The 14606-nt window shown below is 50.2% G+C and overlaps 1 protein-coding gene across 1 annotated transcript; it reads left to right on the forward strand.

Moving 5' to 3' along the window:
- Nucleotides 1-14175, forward strand: RBM38 (RNA binding motif protein 38). Its single transcript, XM_054274802.1, has 4 exons — nt 1-230; nt 917-1040; nt 1654-1708; nt 12750-14175. The coding sequence occupies exons 1-4, from the start codon at nt 63-65 to the stop codon at nt 13051-13053; spliced, it is 651 nt and encodes a 216-aa protein (XP_054130777.1). The 5' UTR covers nt 1-62; the 3' UTR covers nt 13054-14175.
- Nucleotides 14176-14606: the final 431 nt, after the last annotated feature.

Below are 14606 nucleotides of genomic sequence, written 5' to 3' on the forward strand. Positions count from 1 at the left end.
GCTCGGGGGGGCGCGGCTCTGCTCGGGGTGGATGCCGGCCGGGGCCGGCCGCTGCCGGCACCATGCACACCGTGCAGAAGGACACCACCTTCACCAAGATCTTCGTCGGGGGGCTGCCCTACCACACCACCGACTCCTCCCTCAGGAAGTACTTCGAGGTCTTCGGGGACATCGAGGAGGCGGTGGTGATCACGGACCGGCAGACCGGCAAATCCCGAGGATACGGCTTTGTAAGTGCCGCTCCGCTCTGCTCCGCTCCGCGGCGGGACGGGCGCTGCCCGCGCTGCCCCGGGGAACGGGCCGGCAGCGAGCCCCGGGCTGCCGAGCCCGCCGGTGCGGTGACAAAGTCCCGGTGCGGCCGGACAGACTCCCGGACAAAGTCCCGGTGTGGCCGGGCGGACCCCCCGGTGCCGGGCGCTGCGGAGCCGCCGCCCGTCCCGTGGCTGCCGCGGAGCCTGTGCCGCTGCGGGAGCGAGGGGCTGGGTCGGGACAAAGGCTGGGCTGGGGCCCGGGAGGAGCCCCCCGTGTTGTCTGGGGCCGTGCCGTTCGTTCAGCACCTGCTCCCCCCTCCCGCTGTCCGTGCGGGTCCCCGCATCCCGCCCGCAGCTGCCCTGAGCTCCTCTGAGCTGGGGGTTTTGGGAAGGGCTCCACCAGCTTCTTAAAAAAGGCTCGGGAGGAGGTGGAAGGGCAGGGGAAAGCAGCTGGCACCGGCCCAGCGGGGAAACCGAGCGGGGGGAGCGCCCGCTTTTCCATCGAGTCCCAGCAGCCCTTCCCGTCTCGCCGTGCAAGCGAGGCTGCACGAAGGGAGTTCGGCTCCCGATTCAAAATAGAACAATAAATAAACTCCACTTTAGTGCCTGTTGCTGGAGTGTTTACAAAGCGCTGTTGCTACAAACAAGGCTGTGCTCGATTCCAGGTGACCATGGCAGACAGAGCTGCTGCTGAAAGAGCTTGCAAAGACCCAAACCCCATCATTGACGGCAGGAAAGCAAATGTCAACCTGGCGTATTTGGGAGCAAAACCAAGGAGTATTCAAACTGGTGAGGCATCCAGGAGATCGCATCTCTCTGTATTAGAATAACTTGTAAGACAAGGAAACAAGTTCCTCGGGCTGGAATCATCTGATCTGATGATGCACATTTATCTGTCCACCATAGTTCTGATTGTTGGCTGGGGACACTGCATGGTCCAGTTACCTCTCTGCTGTATCTTCTTATTCAGCCCTGCTGCCCTAATGTTACTCACCAAAGTTCACATAACTGTGTTAAAGCTGTTTCCTTCCACGGCAGATCTGTTTGCCCGTTAACCTCTTTGTTACATGAGAATTAACTGCAAGATCCACTTTGTCATTTCTGCCTTTGGTTTAATGACTGCAGTACCCAGTGTGTAAAATAAGGCTTTATACCCCATTGTCTGTTCCATAGCAGCACGTTCACACTGGGCTTTCATCATGAATTCCCATCTGCTCCTCGTGCATATCGCATATGCATGTTAAATTTAACTTGTTTCTAAATGGGGCTCTGAATTTGCTCACATGCATAGCAGATCAAATGCAAAGACGTGTGCTGTAATTCTGCCTGTGTGTTACCAGTTGAATGGTACAATGGATGCCATTCATTAATATTTCTTTTTTTTTCTGAACTTTTTTTTTAGGTTTTACCATAGGTGTGCAGCAGCTACATCCAGCCTTCATTCAAAGACCCTTTGGGTAAGTGGAAATGTTTCCTAACGGTCTGTTTGAGATCAGATTCACAAATCAACTTCCCCATTATTTAAAATGTGTGAAAAAAGCCTTCGCCATCAGGAGCGGACAATTTCAACAGCTGTTGTTAATGTTCAGAGTACTTTATTTCTGGTGGAGATTTCAGAAGTTTTGTGCATTTGTCAGCTTTAATGTAATTCCCAAAGATCCTTCTTTATCCTCAGTAAATCTTAGTCATAATAAACCCAGTGCATTGCTCGCTGTTTTGCCAACTTGAAGAATTCACAGGAATTCAAATAAATGGAAAATAGTTTCTCTATTATAGTACTTAAGGTGTCAAAACAATTAAGCAAATTCTGTTCTCATGTTTCTCAAATAAGATCCTCTGCTTCCTCTGTGCCATTTCCCACGTAATAACGCTTAGGATACAGTTTTATCCTAGAAAACAAATTGCATTGGAAACAAAGTCTGTTACTTAATGAAAGTAACATTAGGTCAAAAATTGATTTTGGACAGATGTTATACAAGGCTTGAATAGTCTGCAAAAGTGGGCTTTTGTCTGCTGTTTTCAATAGCTTATACCATCCCTACTCGGTTAGAAAAGTCCTCTTTTTATACATCTAATAGGATCTGGCAGCTGCTCGGCAAAAGACAAGTGTGCTTCACGAGAACAATAGTGACTGTCATACTGCCCTCATTTAACTGTTTAATGATTGATGCAGCTCTTTTTTTACACCATTTCAGAAAGTGAATATTGATAAGGTTTTTTATTATTATTTTCTAAGAGCATTAAGAAAGTAGGTGCATTTTTTAAATGAGTGCTTTTGAGCACTGCCCTGGTGTGGTTTTTGTGTGACTCTAATATAAATAGATGGGATTTTGGCCTTTGTCAACAGCAATACTTCATCCCTTCCCTGCTCCCCGCTCCTTTTTTTTGGGGTGTTTTTTTCTTTTTCCTTGTTTTTTTTTTTTTTAAGAAAAAAGAAATCTGCTAACAATAAAACTTTCATTCCTCTGCCCTTATGGCCGCAATTGCCAACTGGCCTGGGTAATCTCATTCCTCTGAGTTTCTGGATGTGAGAGGCTGTGTTGCCACAATAGTGCACGCCCCGTGTACGTGTGCTGTGTGGGGTTCAAACGCTGCTTCTCGCAAGCACTTACAGCTGAAGGCCTTGAGAAACATCTGCCATGAAAGGAAGAGTCTCCCCTTGTTCAGGGCAACAGCCACATCAGTCTGCATAGACCAAATGCTGCTTTTTAATAGTTCTCCTAGCCTGGGGGCTGCAAGAGCTTTCACAGCCCCCAAAGCAGCAGCACCTTGAGATGCAAACCCAGAGGCTTTTGCATGGCAGTGCAGGAGAGAAGTTGCCAATAAAAGCAGCCTCTGGCGAGTCCTGCCATGCATGGGAGCAGAGAAGAGCAAAGTGGTGAAGCCCGTTAAAACTCCTCTTTTTGGCAGGAGCACCTCGCAGATTATCTGCAGTTTTCTGGGTGCCCTTCCTACCCTGCAGCCGCAGCTCTTGAAAACATTTTTTTTTTCCAACAGTTTGCTTTTGGTTTCACATCCAGAGGAGTGTGGGATCGACTGATTACATGTTCCTTGTGATCTAGACAGTTCCTGTTGCAGTTCTTAGGCATTGGTTTCATCATTAAACCAGCAGAGCTGCAGTTAGCACATACAGTGGAGAACATTATAAATTATTTATCAGTTGCCAAGAGACAGGAACCAGGAGAATGGAGGGCTGGAGGCAGGGGATTATATATCATTATTTGCAAGCATCAGTAAACAAGAATTTAATTGAATTCAGCCATTGCTGCAGCAGAATCACTGGAAATGTGGGTTTTGCAGAATGTGTTTACCTGAGCACCACAACTGGGGCTGCTCTGTGGCTTCTGAGCAAAGCCTCAGGTGCTCGGTCGAGCAGCAGAGCTTGGCTGCCAGTTCCCTCTTTGTCTCCTCAGTAGACCAACAAAATTAAGAGCCTCCAAGCTCCACTCCTGCATTCCCTTGGACCCACAATTTCCTTGGCCCTCAGTGGTAGATGAGGAGTTTGTCAGGCTCTGTCACTGAATTGCTGCTGTCTGTTTGCGCCACGCCGGGTGGATCCTGACCTTTCCCAAAGGGAGCTCAGTGGCTCGGCTGCTTTGCCCCTGGTGTGAGATGTTGCCGGGCTCTCCCTCCTGCAGTTCCTGCCTCTGCAAAGTGTTTGTGCCCGGGGGTTGGCATTGTGGTTTCCAAAAGATGATTGTCATGGGGCACAGGGTGTTTGGTGAGCGAGCTGGGCTTGGCAGGGCAGGAATGAATGAAGAACCGTTAACTCCTGGGCAGTTAACGAAGAGCAAGCAGCCACTCATGTCCCAGCTATCAAGCAGGTTTTGGTGAAACCTGAAATGAATGGAAACTATGAAAATTACCCAAACACCAGAGAGGATTATTTATAGACTGAAGGCTTCCCCCCCCAGCCCCAGACACCTCAATGCAGCTGTAAATATTGCCAGGGCTATGCGGAACAGAAAGAGAAACCACGAGGAGCCTCTCTCCTTCCTCCTGCTGTCCTGGCAGGGGAGGCACTTGCGCAGCAGACAGCACGGAGTCAGTAGTAAATCCTGTTTGGAAAAGAAGTTTCTAGCCTGTTGTAACCAGAGATCTTAACAGTAATGCAAGGCAAAGGATCTGTCTGTGACTTGGAGATCCGGCTGCTGAGTTTAGGGAAGCAGCATTGGGCCTGGGGCTCAGCCTGGGGCTTGCAGACTGTGCTTTGCTTGGAGGCACCTGGCAGTGCCAGCGTGTCCCTGCAGCTGCCTTGCTTCATGTGATCAGGTGATGTGGCAGAGCTGCTTGGTCCCACCTCGTGGCTCCCTCCTCTGGGACTCTGGAGGGGGAGGCAGGTTTGAGTCTGTGCAGGGAGTGGGGATTCCCTGGTTCTCCTGTGTGCTTGCTGCTCTGGACACAGCATATGGCAGATGCATTCCTGTGGCTGTGCCTCAGCGAAGGAGCTATCTGTGTGGGAGATCTACCAGTGGCTGAGTAAGTGACTGAGCTCTTGCAAACATAAAGCTGTCTCTTGTGGCAGGATCCAGCTTTTTCCATAGCTGCACGTTGGATGTCATTGCTCCAGAGACCCCATCCATGTGTAGTTACTTGTTTTGGTGGCCCCCTGCCTCTGGCCCACATTTGGCCTCAGCAACATCAGAAAGAGTTAAATCCCTTTGAGTTTAAAATTTCACGCGTTGATGCTGCTGCAGTTAGGAAGTGAAGAAAGTCTCTCTTTGTGTCAGCCCAGCCTCCCTTGCAGCTGTTTATCCTTAAAATTTCTCTATTGGGTTAAAAATAAAAGGCAACAAACTTTCATCTTTTCTGTGGTTATGCTTATAAAAGGGGCACGTGCTGTGCCCAGCCTCTGTCAGCTGGCATCCCCCTGCTCCAGCTTCCCACTGCCCACTTGCCCAGAGCTGGAGGCTGCAGGATCCCATCCCGCTCTGCCAGGCTCATGGGGATGGAGCACCCAGCACCTGGTGTTGGCCTGTGCCAGGAACATGAAAGCTTGGGGGGGAAAGGGGGCATTTCCTAAGAAATGTCCAAATCCATTTTCCAAACGGCTTCAGCTGCTGGTTCTCATGCATGGTGACTGCTGTTCAGACCAAATGCTTGCCAGTCAGGAAGAAATCCCTTTCTTATTTTTTTAGTTATTTTATTTAGGTTTTTTTTAAGCATAAGCATGTATTTATAAGCAGCTCAGACAGCCTTGAGAATTTTCTTGAACATCTACTTCAAGATGCCAAACGCTGGTGTCAGGCCCAAGGGTTTGGTGTGCCTGTTTTTTGGGGTTGGGGCAGAATTTGCTCATGTTCTGCCTGTAAAACAATACAAAAGCATGGTCTGATATAGTGACCTCACACTGGCTATATGAATGATGTGAGCTCAGACCTGTTGCAAGGGACAGGCTCTGGGTGAAGGATCTGAGCCATTCCTGGGCAGTCAGGGCATGGGCTTGTGTGTGATGCAGAGACAGCCTGAGCTGGCTCTAGCTTTGTCTTTGCAGCACATGGCTTGAGTTGTGCCATCTTCTCTGTGATTCCATTGCTTCTGGTGGATTTCCTCTTCATCCTCCTCAGCAGCCTGAGTCCTTCCCCGTTGGTGCAGGAGCTGGGGAGTAGCAGATCCAAAACCCACCTGTGTTGCTGTGGCTGGTGCCACAGAGTCCCAATGTGGCAGATTGATGCACACGTCTGAATTTCCAGAGCAGCTCAGCTTGTGCTTGATCTCATGTTTCCTTTGAGCAGCTGCTGGCATATGGGCCCCAACTCGTAGTATTAAGCACATGCCCAGTAATTGGAATGATGAATGCAGCCCTGGGCACCCTGCCCTGGCGCTGAGGGCACCAGCCAGGGAACCAGACAGTTGTTGTGCTGATAATTTGGTAGCAAGGACACCGGGTCACTTCTAAATACGACTTTTATGAAGAACTTGTTCCCCACGGATGGGAGCAAGCTACATACCAGAGCTAAATATACTCCATGATCACAAAAGATGAAAAGTCCTGGACCTCGGAGTTAAAACTCAGTCTCCTGTTTCTCAGTCTCCTAGTGCTGTAAACAGAGTTGTGCTGTCCCCTGCAATTTCCCTGTCACCAGCTTTGAGCATTTTAGCTCTCCTCTGTCAGAGCTGAGCTGCCCTGGCCAAAGCATTAGAGACTGGAAAAACCCTGCTAGATCCAGGCATCCCCCATGATTCCAGCTTGCAGGAAGGTGTGGATGGATTGGATTGAGATGTCTCAAATGTTCTCCTGCCACAAAGGCACAACTGGTAGCTGAGATCACAAACTCTTAAAATGGAATTTCTTTCTTGACTGAGAAATTACTTACTTGTTTTATCAAGTGCAGGCCTTCTTTTATCAAAAAGAGATATTTCATTGCTTTTTCTGTAGCTGAACAGTCTACTTCAAAACACTTCATCTCCAAGAGAGGGGTTTAGATAAGTCAAATGAGTGGATGGTTTTAATTTAAGGTCAGTGGAAGGGATCACGTGTAAAGAAGGAAAGTCTGTTAAAAATGGAACCAGTTGAAAGTAGTCACTAATGTGTGTTATTCCAAAACTTGTCAGGTACTTCAGAAGACTCTAGAGATGTTTCTGCCATCGATTTTCTCTAAATTGCAGAAGAAAATCGGAGAGCTCAGTTAAAGGCAGAATTCTCGGGCTTCCTGGGTTGATCTGTTGGAGACCCTGGTTTTCCCTACCATCCTACACAAGGATGTTGAAGGACTCAGGTTCCTGTCATGCACTGGTGTGAAACAGTCCCTGCTTCTTCTGACAGTTAATTTCTGGTTTGGCTGTGCTGATAACTGGAAAGGGGAGGGGTTTTTCCTTCTCTGGAGAGCTGACCAGTTGTGGATAAACTTCCATGTGGCTTTTTCCTTGGTGCCAGATGGCTTGTGTTTCAGGCAGATGTTATCTCCTGCTACCTGAGTGTTTTTCAGCCTGCTTCTCTCCAAAACTATTTTTGGTCTGGCCCAGCATGCCTTTGTGTAGGATCATGGGTTGTTTTTTTTTTTTTTCCTTCTTCCTTTGGGTGTGGGGGAAGCAAGATGCAGAGGATAAAGCTGTTGAGCCTGGCTGTAACTCATGGTGGAGCTCAGCATGTTGATCTCAGACTCTTGGTTGAACTGAGAAAAAGTATTAGATCTTTGGGAGGTGTACTCCCCTCTTTGGTCTGCAGCCTTTTTTTACTTCTTTCTGTTTTTTCCCCCCACTGATGCAGTCTGGGACAGTCTGTTGTGGCATGTCATGCCTTGATTGCCACTGGTGTGGTGACATCTGCTCCCAGCAGGGAAGCAGGAAGCTCAGTCCTGTACCTGTCTGCACAGGCTGCTGTGTGCATCTCCTCAGAGGGACAGAGGAGGATGAGGAGAAGGCAGACAGGCAAATCAGTTACAAGAGGAGCAGGAATTGCCTTGACTGCTTTGCTATTTTGTGTTTGTGTCGTATTGCAGCAGGTGATGATAAATCCCATGGAGCTGCAGAGTTCATCCCTGTGTGACTTTGAGCTGGCTGGGATAGCTGGCTGATGAGGCAGAAGCTGTTGACATTTCAGGGCATTTTTAAATCAGCTTTAGTGGGGACTCTTCAGGAGCCGGAGCTTTGTCATGTTGTGGTTAGAGCCCAGCTCTGTCAGGGAATGGTGAGGGATGGTGGAGTGATCAGGGCACAACCCATGTCCTGATCTGTGCAGGTGTTAGTGATAAACTGTGATCCCCCCCTGGAGTGGGAGTCCTGGTGGGCAGGCAGGGACATCCTGCAGCCTCCTCCTCATGTCTGCACTGAGAACAGCACCTGAATTTCTCACATTTCCACAGCCTGTCACCGTGGCTGGGGCCCGTATGATACCTGTGGCCAGCCCTGCCTGCACTCCACACACGTTTACTGAGTGTCTCCTCGAGGTGAGTGCTTGCTGGCTTGGGAGTGTCCCCCAGGAACGATTCCTTGGAGTGTGAATCACGCAGGATGTGTGCCTGCACCTCCAGCTGTGCCGTGGTGCCCTGGCACTGCCAGTGCAAGTGTGGGGTGTGCTTCCCAGAGCAGCCTGAAACTCAGGGGCCCACGTCAAAATGCACCTTTGGGTGGGTGTGCCCTGCAGGCAGTGCCTGGAGGTGTCACATCAGCAGGGGCTGTGCTCAGCTGGCTCTGCAGCACCCCCAGCACCCCCTGCCATCACGTGCTGTGGCAGTGTGGGTGTCCCTGTGGCAGCCAATGGGTCAGCTCTAGTGGAAATGGAGGCCAAATTCCTGGGGTCAAATGCCAGAATTTGTGCCTTCACTGGCAGACACAAAGGGCTCTGTTTCTTTTATTCTTCAAGGAATAAAAGGCTGGTCGTGGTGGTGGCATTTGTGTGCTGATCTCTGTGGGGCTGCCAAGAGCCCTGTGCCCCTCCTTGTTTCCCAAATGTTTGTGTGATGCCGTGTCCCTCCTGACAGAGGGGTGCAGCTGTCTCCACCTCTTCAGAGCTGACTAAACCAGCTCCCAGCAGGGCTGGCAGAGATCAAGGGGTCAGGAACTCCCACCTTATTGCTCTCCCAACTTCATGCAGCATGCAGGAGCAGCTTGCAGGAACAGCTCATGGCTCATGTGTAGGAAGTCCTGAGAAGGTGCAGCTAAAGCACATTTTAGGTGTAAATCTGATACAAAATAGTCAAATACATGAAGTGTCTCTGAGATGATGAGAGCTTGTTCCTCTTCCCCGGTGTTTGGGGAGAGAAGTGGGACACATTTCCTCCTGACTTGTCCCTTTTTCCTTGCTGTCCCCCAGCCAGCCCTGCCCTGCTGCTAGGTGGTGGCAGCTTTTGAAAGGGACTTTTTCATCTGCCTGGGGTCATGGGTGCCTCCCTGACATGTTTGAACATCTCCACCCAGGCCTGCACCTCAACGGGGCCCCTTTTGTTGTGTCCCCCACCAAAGCAGGACAGAGCCTGTGTCCCTGTGCCAGTGGCTCTGTAACCATCCCTGTTCTGGTTCAGTTCTGGCTGCTGGGGCACGGTGCCACATGGTCAGGGGCATGGGCTGGCACCACGAGGGCCCTGCCAAGTGCCTGCTGTCCCTCCTGTGCCACTGCTGCCTCTGGGCTTTGACCCTGCCTCTGAGGTTTGACCCTGCTCCTTGTGTTGGGTGCCTGTGCCCGTGGCTCGTGGTGGTGCCAGCAGCATCTCGTCCATCTGCTGTTCACAGGGTGACTTTGGTGTGTGGTGGCCACGGCTGAGCACTTGGTTGGTGTTTCATAATCACACCGTGTGTGTTTTTGATGAAGTTCTCTCCTGGCTGGCAGGGCCCATCGTGGGGGATGGAGGAGAACTGCAAGGGAGGGAGGAAGGGAAAGGCATCTTAAAACACAGATGTGACTCATCCTGTAGAAATTCAGATTAGAGTTTGCTGTTTTCTAGAAAGAGAACTCCAGAACAGCTTTCTTTTTAAAAAAAATTATCTCCTGAAAAATCGTGTTCTGGAATAATGGAAGAGGGGGAAATACTTTAGGATTTTCTGTGGATGCTAAATGTAGCCAGCAGAGAACTTCATCCTCCTGCACTGGTTTGTTTTGTTTGTAGCTGCAAGTCATCAAAGTGACCTTACTTTGAGTTGTGTGTTTATTTTGATTGATGAATTACCATCTGTCCACCTAATTCAGAAGGCCAAATTGCATAATACCTTGATTGAAATTTCTAGCTGAATTACTGAAATCCTACAGACCAAGAGAACCTTCCCTTTTACATAGACATTCCCTTTAGAAGCAGCTCTTGGAGTTGCTGAGTGTGGTTTTTTAGTGCAGTACAGCTATTGTGAGTGATGTGTGCTTGTGTATGCCCTGGGCTGGTGGGGTGGATTTCTGAGAGCAGGGTCCAGGAGCACATTCTGCCTTCCAAGCTAATGGTGCTTTTTATTCCAAGTAGCACTGAAAAGCTGGAGGTTTTCCTTACTGAAGGAAAAATGCAGTGCAGGATGTTGCAGATTTGCTGTCTCTGAGCCCACCGAGGAGCTCTGTGTGTGAAAGCAAAGCCAACAGTGCAGCGTGTGTTGGGATGAGCTGGGGATGGCCACTCACCCCGATGGCACCACGGCCCCCACATGGGCTGTGCCAGCTCAGGAGAGCAGTTGGGTGGCAGCAAGGGACGTGGAAGAGCTGCTCAGGCAGGGTGATGCTCTGCTGGATTGTCAGGGCTCTCCTGGTTGTTTGGCGAGCACAGGTGGAATTCCTGTGGGCAGGAAAAGTGCAGGCCCCTCCTCTGCTCCTGCCACCGGGTGGTTTTTAGTGGATGGTGCATTTTTTGTTGCATTTGTGGAGTGATTTTAACTTTGTTGGGCCCTGGAGTACCAGGAAGCCTGGTGACAGGGAGAAGTGAGGAGCAGCCAGAGCATCCATCCCAGTCTGGGATGCAGGATGTTGGCTGATCCACCAGGGCTGGAGCAATAACCATGGGCAGGCCCAGGAGCAGCACTGCACCTCTGAGTTACTTAAAATGAAAGAGAAAATCCCCCAGTGACAGCCAGAGGAACCTCTGTGTGGGACTGAGCCCTGCTCCTCCAAGAGGTGGCTGCCACTGCCTGGTGTGAGTGTGTGACATGGAGTGCCCTTGGGCTGAGCTGGTGCCTGAGCTCCAGCTCTGATTCAGCTCTGCTGGCCCCAGTTTAGATCAGAGCTGAACAAAAAGGGATTCTGTGCATTTCTGCTGCCTCATCTCATTCTTGTTACCCACAGGGTGATGCTGGGGATGGTGTGCTTATGGGCTGGAGGACTGTGAGGTCCCTCTTGCTGTCCAGGGGTGTCTGGTGGCCTCAGAAGAAGGTCTTGCACTGAATCCAAGGTTGAGGTGCTGCTCACCACCATCCATCCTCCCTGGGCATATGGAAGGAGCCTGATTTCAGAGGCAGTGTTGCTGTGTGGGGAGAGGAGAGGAGAGGAGAGCAGTCATTCTCTTGTCATGCAAATTGTCTGAAGCAAAAACAAACTGCATATGGGAGTGGGAAAAGGAGAGAAAACTCGTTCAGATGAGCCCTTGTTTGTGGGAAGCCTCTCTCCTGTCTGAAGAGCAGATTAAACCATCCAGTGCTGGTTGTAAAGCAAGTGGGAACAGCCCTGTAGGTGCTGGGTAGGAGGGACCAGCCCCACGTGGACCCCAGCACACTGCAGGTGGTGGCTGAGATTTAGGGTGCTCAGATGGAATGAGGGTAACCACGTACAGCCCTGTGCCTTGTGAAGGGCCTGTGGGAGGCTTTTAAAAGTGGTTGTGTTTGAAAATGTGCTGTCACACACATCCACACAAAAATCCCCAAAATATTTGAATCTGCATAATCTCTCTGCAGAGTTTTGCCTTGGGGATTTTTTTATTGGCCAAAATGAGTTGGGTTTGGAGATAGAGTGGCACAAGCTTTTAGGGGATGGCTTTGCCTCATGCGGGTCAGCAGGCAGAACCTTCTCCCCAGGGTGGCTCTGATCTTCCACTGGCACTGGTCCATTTGCTGGTGATAGCCTGCACCCCCTATTTCTTAAACAAACCCCAGATGTGTCACCCTCCCACACTCTTCAGGCCACATAAATTCCCCATTTTTTCCTGGCCCATGGCTGTTTGTGTGGATGTACCTAAACCTTCAGGTTTGCACAGTTTTGGCCTTGTTTGAGACCTGACTTGACATGAGCCCTTTGGAAAATACAGCCCTTTCATTTCTATGCTTTTTTCCCCCCTCCCCTTTCCTTCTCATTAGCAGTTTCTAACAAATTAGTAGGCACTCCTGCATTAATCACCTCCAGGATCCCTCCATCTATGGACTTTAATTGAGTGTGGCATTGTTGGGTTGCTCTCAGCAGCACAGCTCCTCAGGGCAGGGGCAGCCTGGGAGAAGCTGCACTTTCGGGCCCTCACGGAAAGGGCAGCGGAGATGCCAGGGGCAGATGTGACAGCTCATGGACACAGGAGTGTCACCGCCCTGCCAGCTACAGGGGGAAGGAAAGCAGCATTAATATCTCGTGTTTTACAACAAACACCCTGTAGCATTCCCTAAACACGCAGTGTTGTGGAAACATGGTGTAAGTGTGTAGTAACTGATAACACCTGGCAGGCTGGAGGGCCTGGGGTCAGTGGCCATCCCTGGTGGGACATATGGAGGGTGACACGCTGTCCCTGCTGCTGAGGTGTCCCCCAGGGGCTGTGGGTGCTCAGGACCCTCACCCAAGTTTGGATGGACAATTCAGGAGGCAGAAAGGCTGGCAGGGACAGGCCGAGGAAATGAGGTGAGCCGGAGGCTGTGTCACGGCCTTCCGGGGAGCTTATTTTGGATTTCAGCAGCCTGGATTACAAGCTGTGGGGACCAGGGTGTGTGTATTGTAGCAGCCCATGCTTCACCTTGCACTACCCTCAGGTCTGGGAGTGTTTGCTTCTCATCCCCTCGCTCGAGGGCAGCACTGCTGGGCAGCACCGTTTCCACGGCTGGCGCACATGAATCTGAGGGGAAGCGGGGCTGTGCCCACCCCAGCCCCTCGCTGACTCTCTCCCTTTCCCTCCACAGACTCACGCCTCACTATGTTTACCCCCAAGCCATCATCCAGCCCAGCGTGGTGATCCCCACCCCCGTGCAGTCCATCACGTCTCCCTACATCGACTACACGGCCGCCAGCCAAGCCTACTCCCAGTACACCACAGCTGCCTACGACCAGTACCCCTACGCTGCCTCCCCCGCCGCCGGCTTCGTGGGCTACGGCTACACCACGGGCACGGTGCAGCCGCCCCTCAGCGCCGGCACGCCCGCGGCGCCCGCCGCCGCCTTCGTGCAGTACCAGCCGCAGCAGCTGCAGCCCGACCGCATGCAGTGAGGGCCCGCCCGGCCTCCCGGACAATCTCCCGCCCTGCAAGGATACCACTAGGACAGCAAAACGACAAAAAAATTATAAAAGAGACAAAACAAACGCTCACAAAAAAAAAAAAAAAATCACCCCGTCCCTTTATTCCCCCGTATGTAGGTGCATATTGATGCCTAAGCTATTTATAGTGTTGAGGGCGAACCCCCGAATCCTTGCAGTCTGATTGTGCTTATGAAAGTGGACTTCTGGTAAGTTTGTTTTTTTCCCCCTTTTTTTTTTTCCTTCAATCTGGACAGATACTGTCTTGAAGATGTTCTAAAAGCGGCTGAAATGTTTCACAGGAAAACGACAGATTCTTGCACACATGGCAGTCTGCTTCCATCACCTGTGGTCTTCTTTCTGCCCCCTTCCTTCCTCATCCAGCCTACAATCCTCTTATTTACTGGTGAGGTACAGAGGTACTTGGAGAACATGGAAAAAAAGCAATCTTATTTTTTGGTTGTACAAAAACTTTGTAATACTCAGAGATGCCTTACAGAAAAAAAAAACAAAAGAAAAACTATTTTTTAATATTTATTGCGATTTTATTCGCATGAGCTGTGAATTGCAGACAGAAGAATAGTAGTAAGTATCTGCCTTGTTTAATTCTCATTTTACTAAATTATTGTATGTAGGTAAAAGTTCTTAAGTAATTGCTGAATCACTTCAACATGCAAAAGGGAATATTGGCTTGAAGGAGAGCAGAATATTCCTTTAGTCAACGCACTGTACTATTTTCTTATTGTAATTGTTACTCTGTTAAGATTATCTCAAATTTAGGTATATTTTTAAATGCAAAAAACCAACCAAGAATACTGAGCATTTTGTCTACTTTGGTAGATCTTTTGTTACAATGCTGCAACCTATGGAGACATTTACAGTATTTATGTAAAAGAGATTTGGGGCTGTTGGCCAGCAAGGTTTAGGAGAATATCATGAGTGGAGCAGTAGAGACAAAGGTGTTATGTCACTGAACAAATGGGTAAATGTAACCTTTTTATGCCTGTAATCCAACAGCCAAATAAAGGAAGAGAACAGGCGATGTAAGTGCATTTCTACAAAGACAGCAATAAACTATTTTAACTTTTAAGATTATTCGATGCTGTACGGTACCATGTTTGCTTGGCTGCCTGAAGGGGGTATTTCCCAGCCCACCTGGTCTGCCCATGCTGGGCTTCACCCTCCTCCAGTGTGCCAGGGTGGGCTGTGACAGGAGCATCAGGGGCTGCCACCACCCTGCAGCGTGTCCCACACTGCCCTGCTCTGCGTGTCCCGAGGCACCTGGGGGGTTCTGAGCTCACAGAACCCCGTGGGCTGGTGCCAGCTGCTTCCTCACACTGCGTGCTGCAGAGGGTGGGAGGTGCTGCCATGCTGGTGCAGCTCCAGAGGCAGCAGGGGCAGATGGGATCTCGTCCCAGGGTTTTCGGGCCATCACTTTCCTTCTGGTTTTTTGCTTAAAATAAGTTGGGGGTTGTTTTTCTAAAATGGAATTTCTCTGAAAGAGAGTAGTCTGCCAGAGCCCTGTC

Source organism: Melozone crissalis, unplaced genomic scaffold (genome assembly GCF_028551555.1).
Source record: "Melozone crissalis strain CALT ecotype California unplaced genomic scaffold, PUWL_Pcris_2 ptg000017l_1, whole genome shotgun sequence".
In the NCBI taxonomy this organism is placed as follows: domain Eukaryota; kingdom Metazoa; phylum Chordata; class Aves; order Passeriformes; family Passerellidae; genus Melozone; species Melozone crissalis.

Bases quoted from the DNA above. Each gene is read 5' to 3' on its own strand.
- RBM38 (XM_054274802.1), top strand. From the start codon at position 63: ATGCACACCGTGCAGAAGGACACCACCTTCACCAAGATCTTCGTCGGG. The intron at 231-916 runs GTAAGTGCCGCT...GCTCGATTCCAG, and splicing joins AATCCCGAGGATACGGCTTT to GTGACCATGGCAGACAGAGC. The intron at 1,709-12,749 runs GTAAGTGGAAAT...TTCCCTCCACAG, and splicing joins TTCATTCAAAGACCCTTTGG to ACTCACGCCTCACTATGTTT.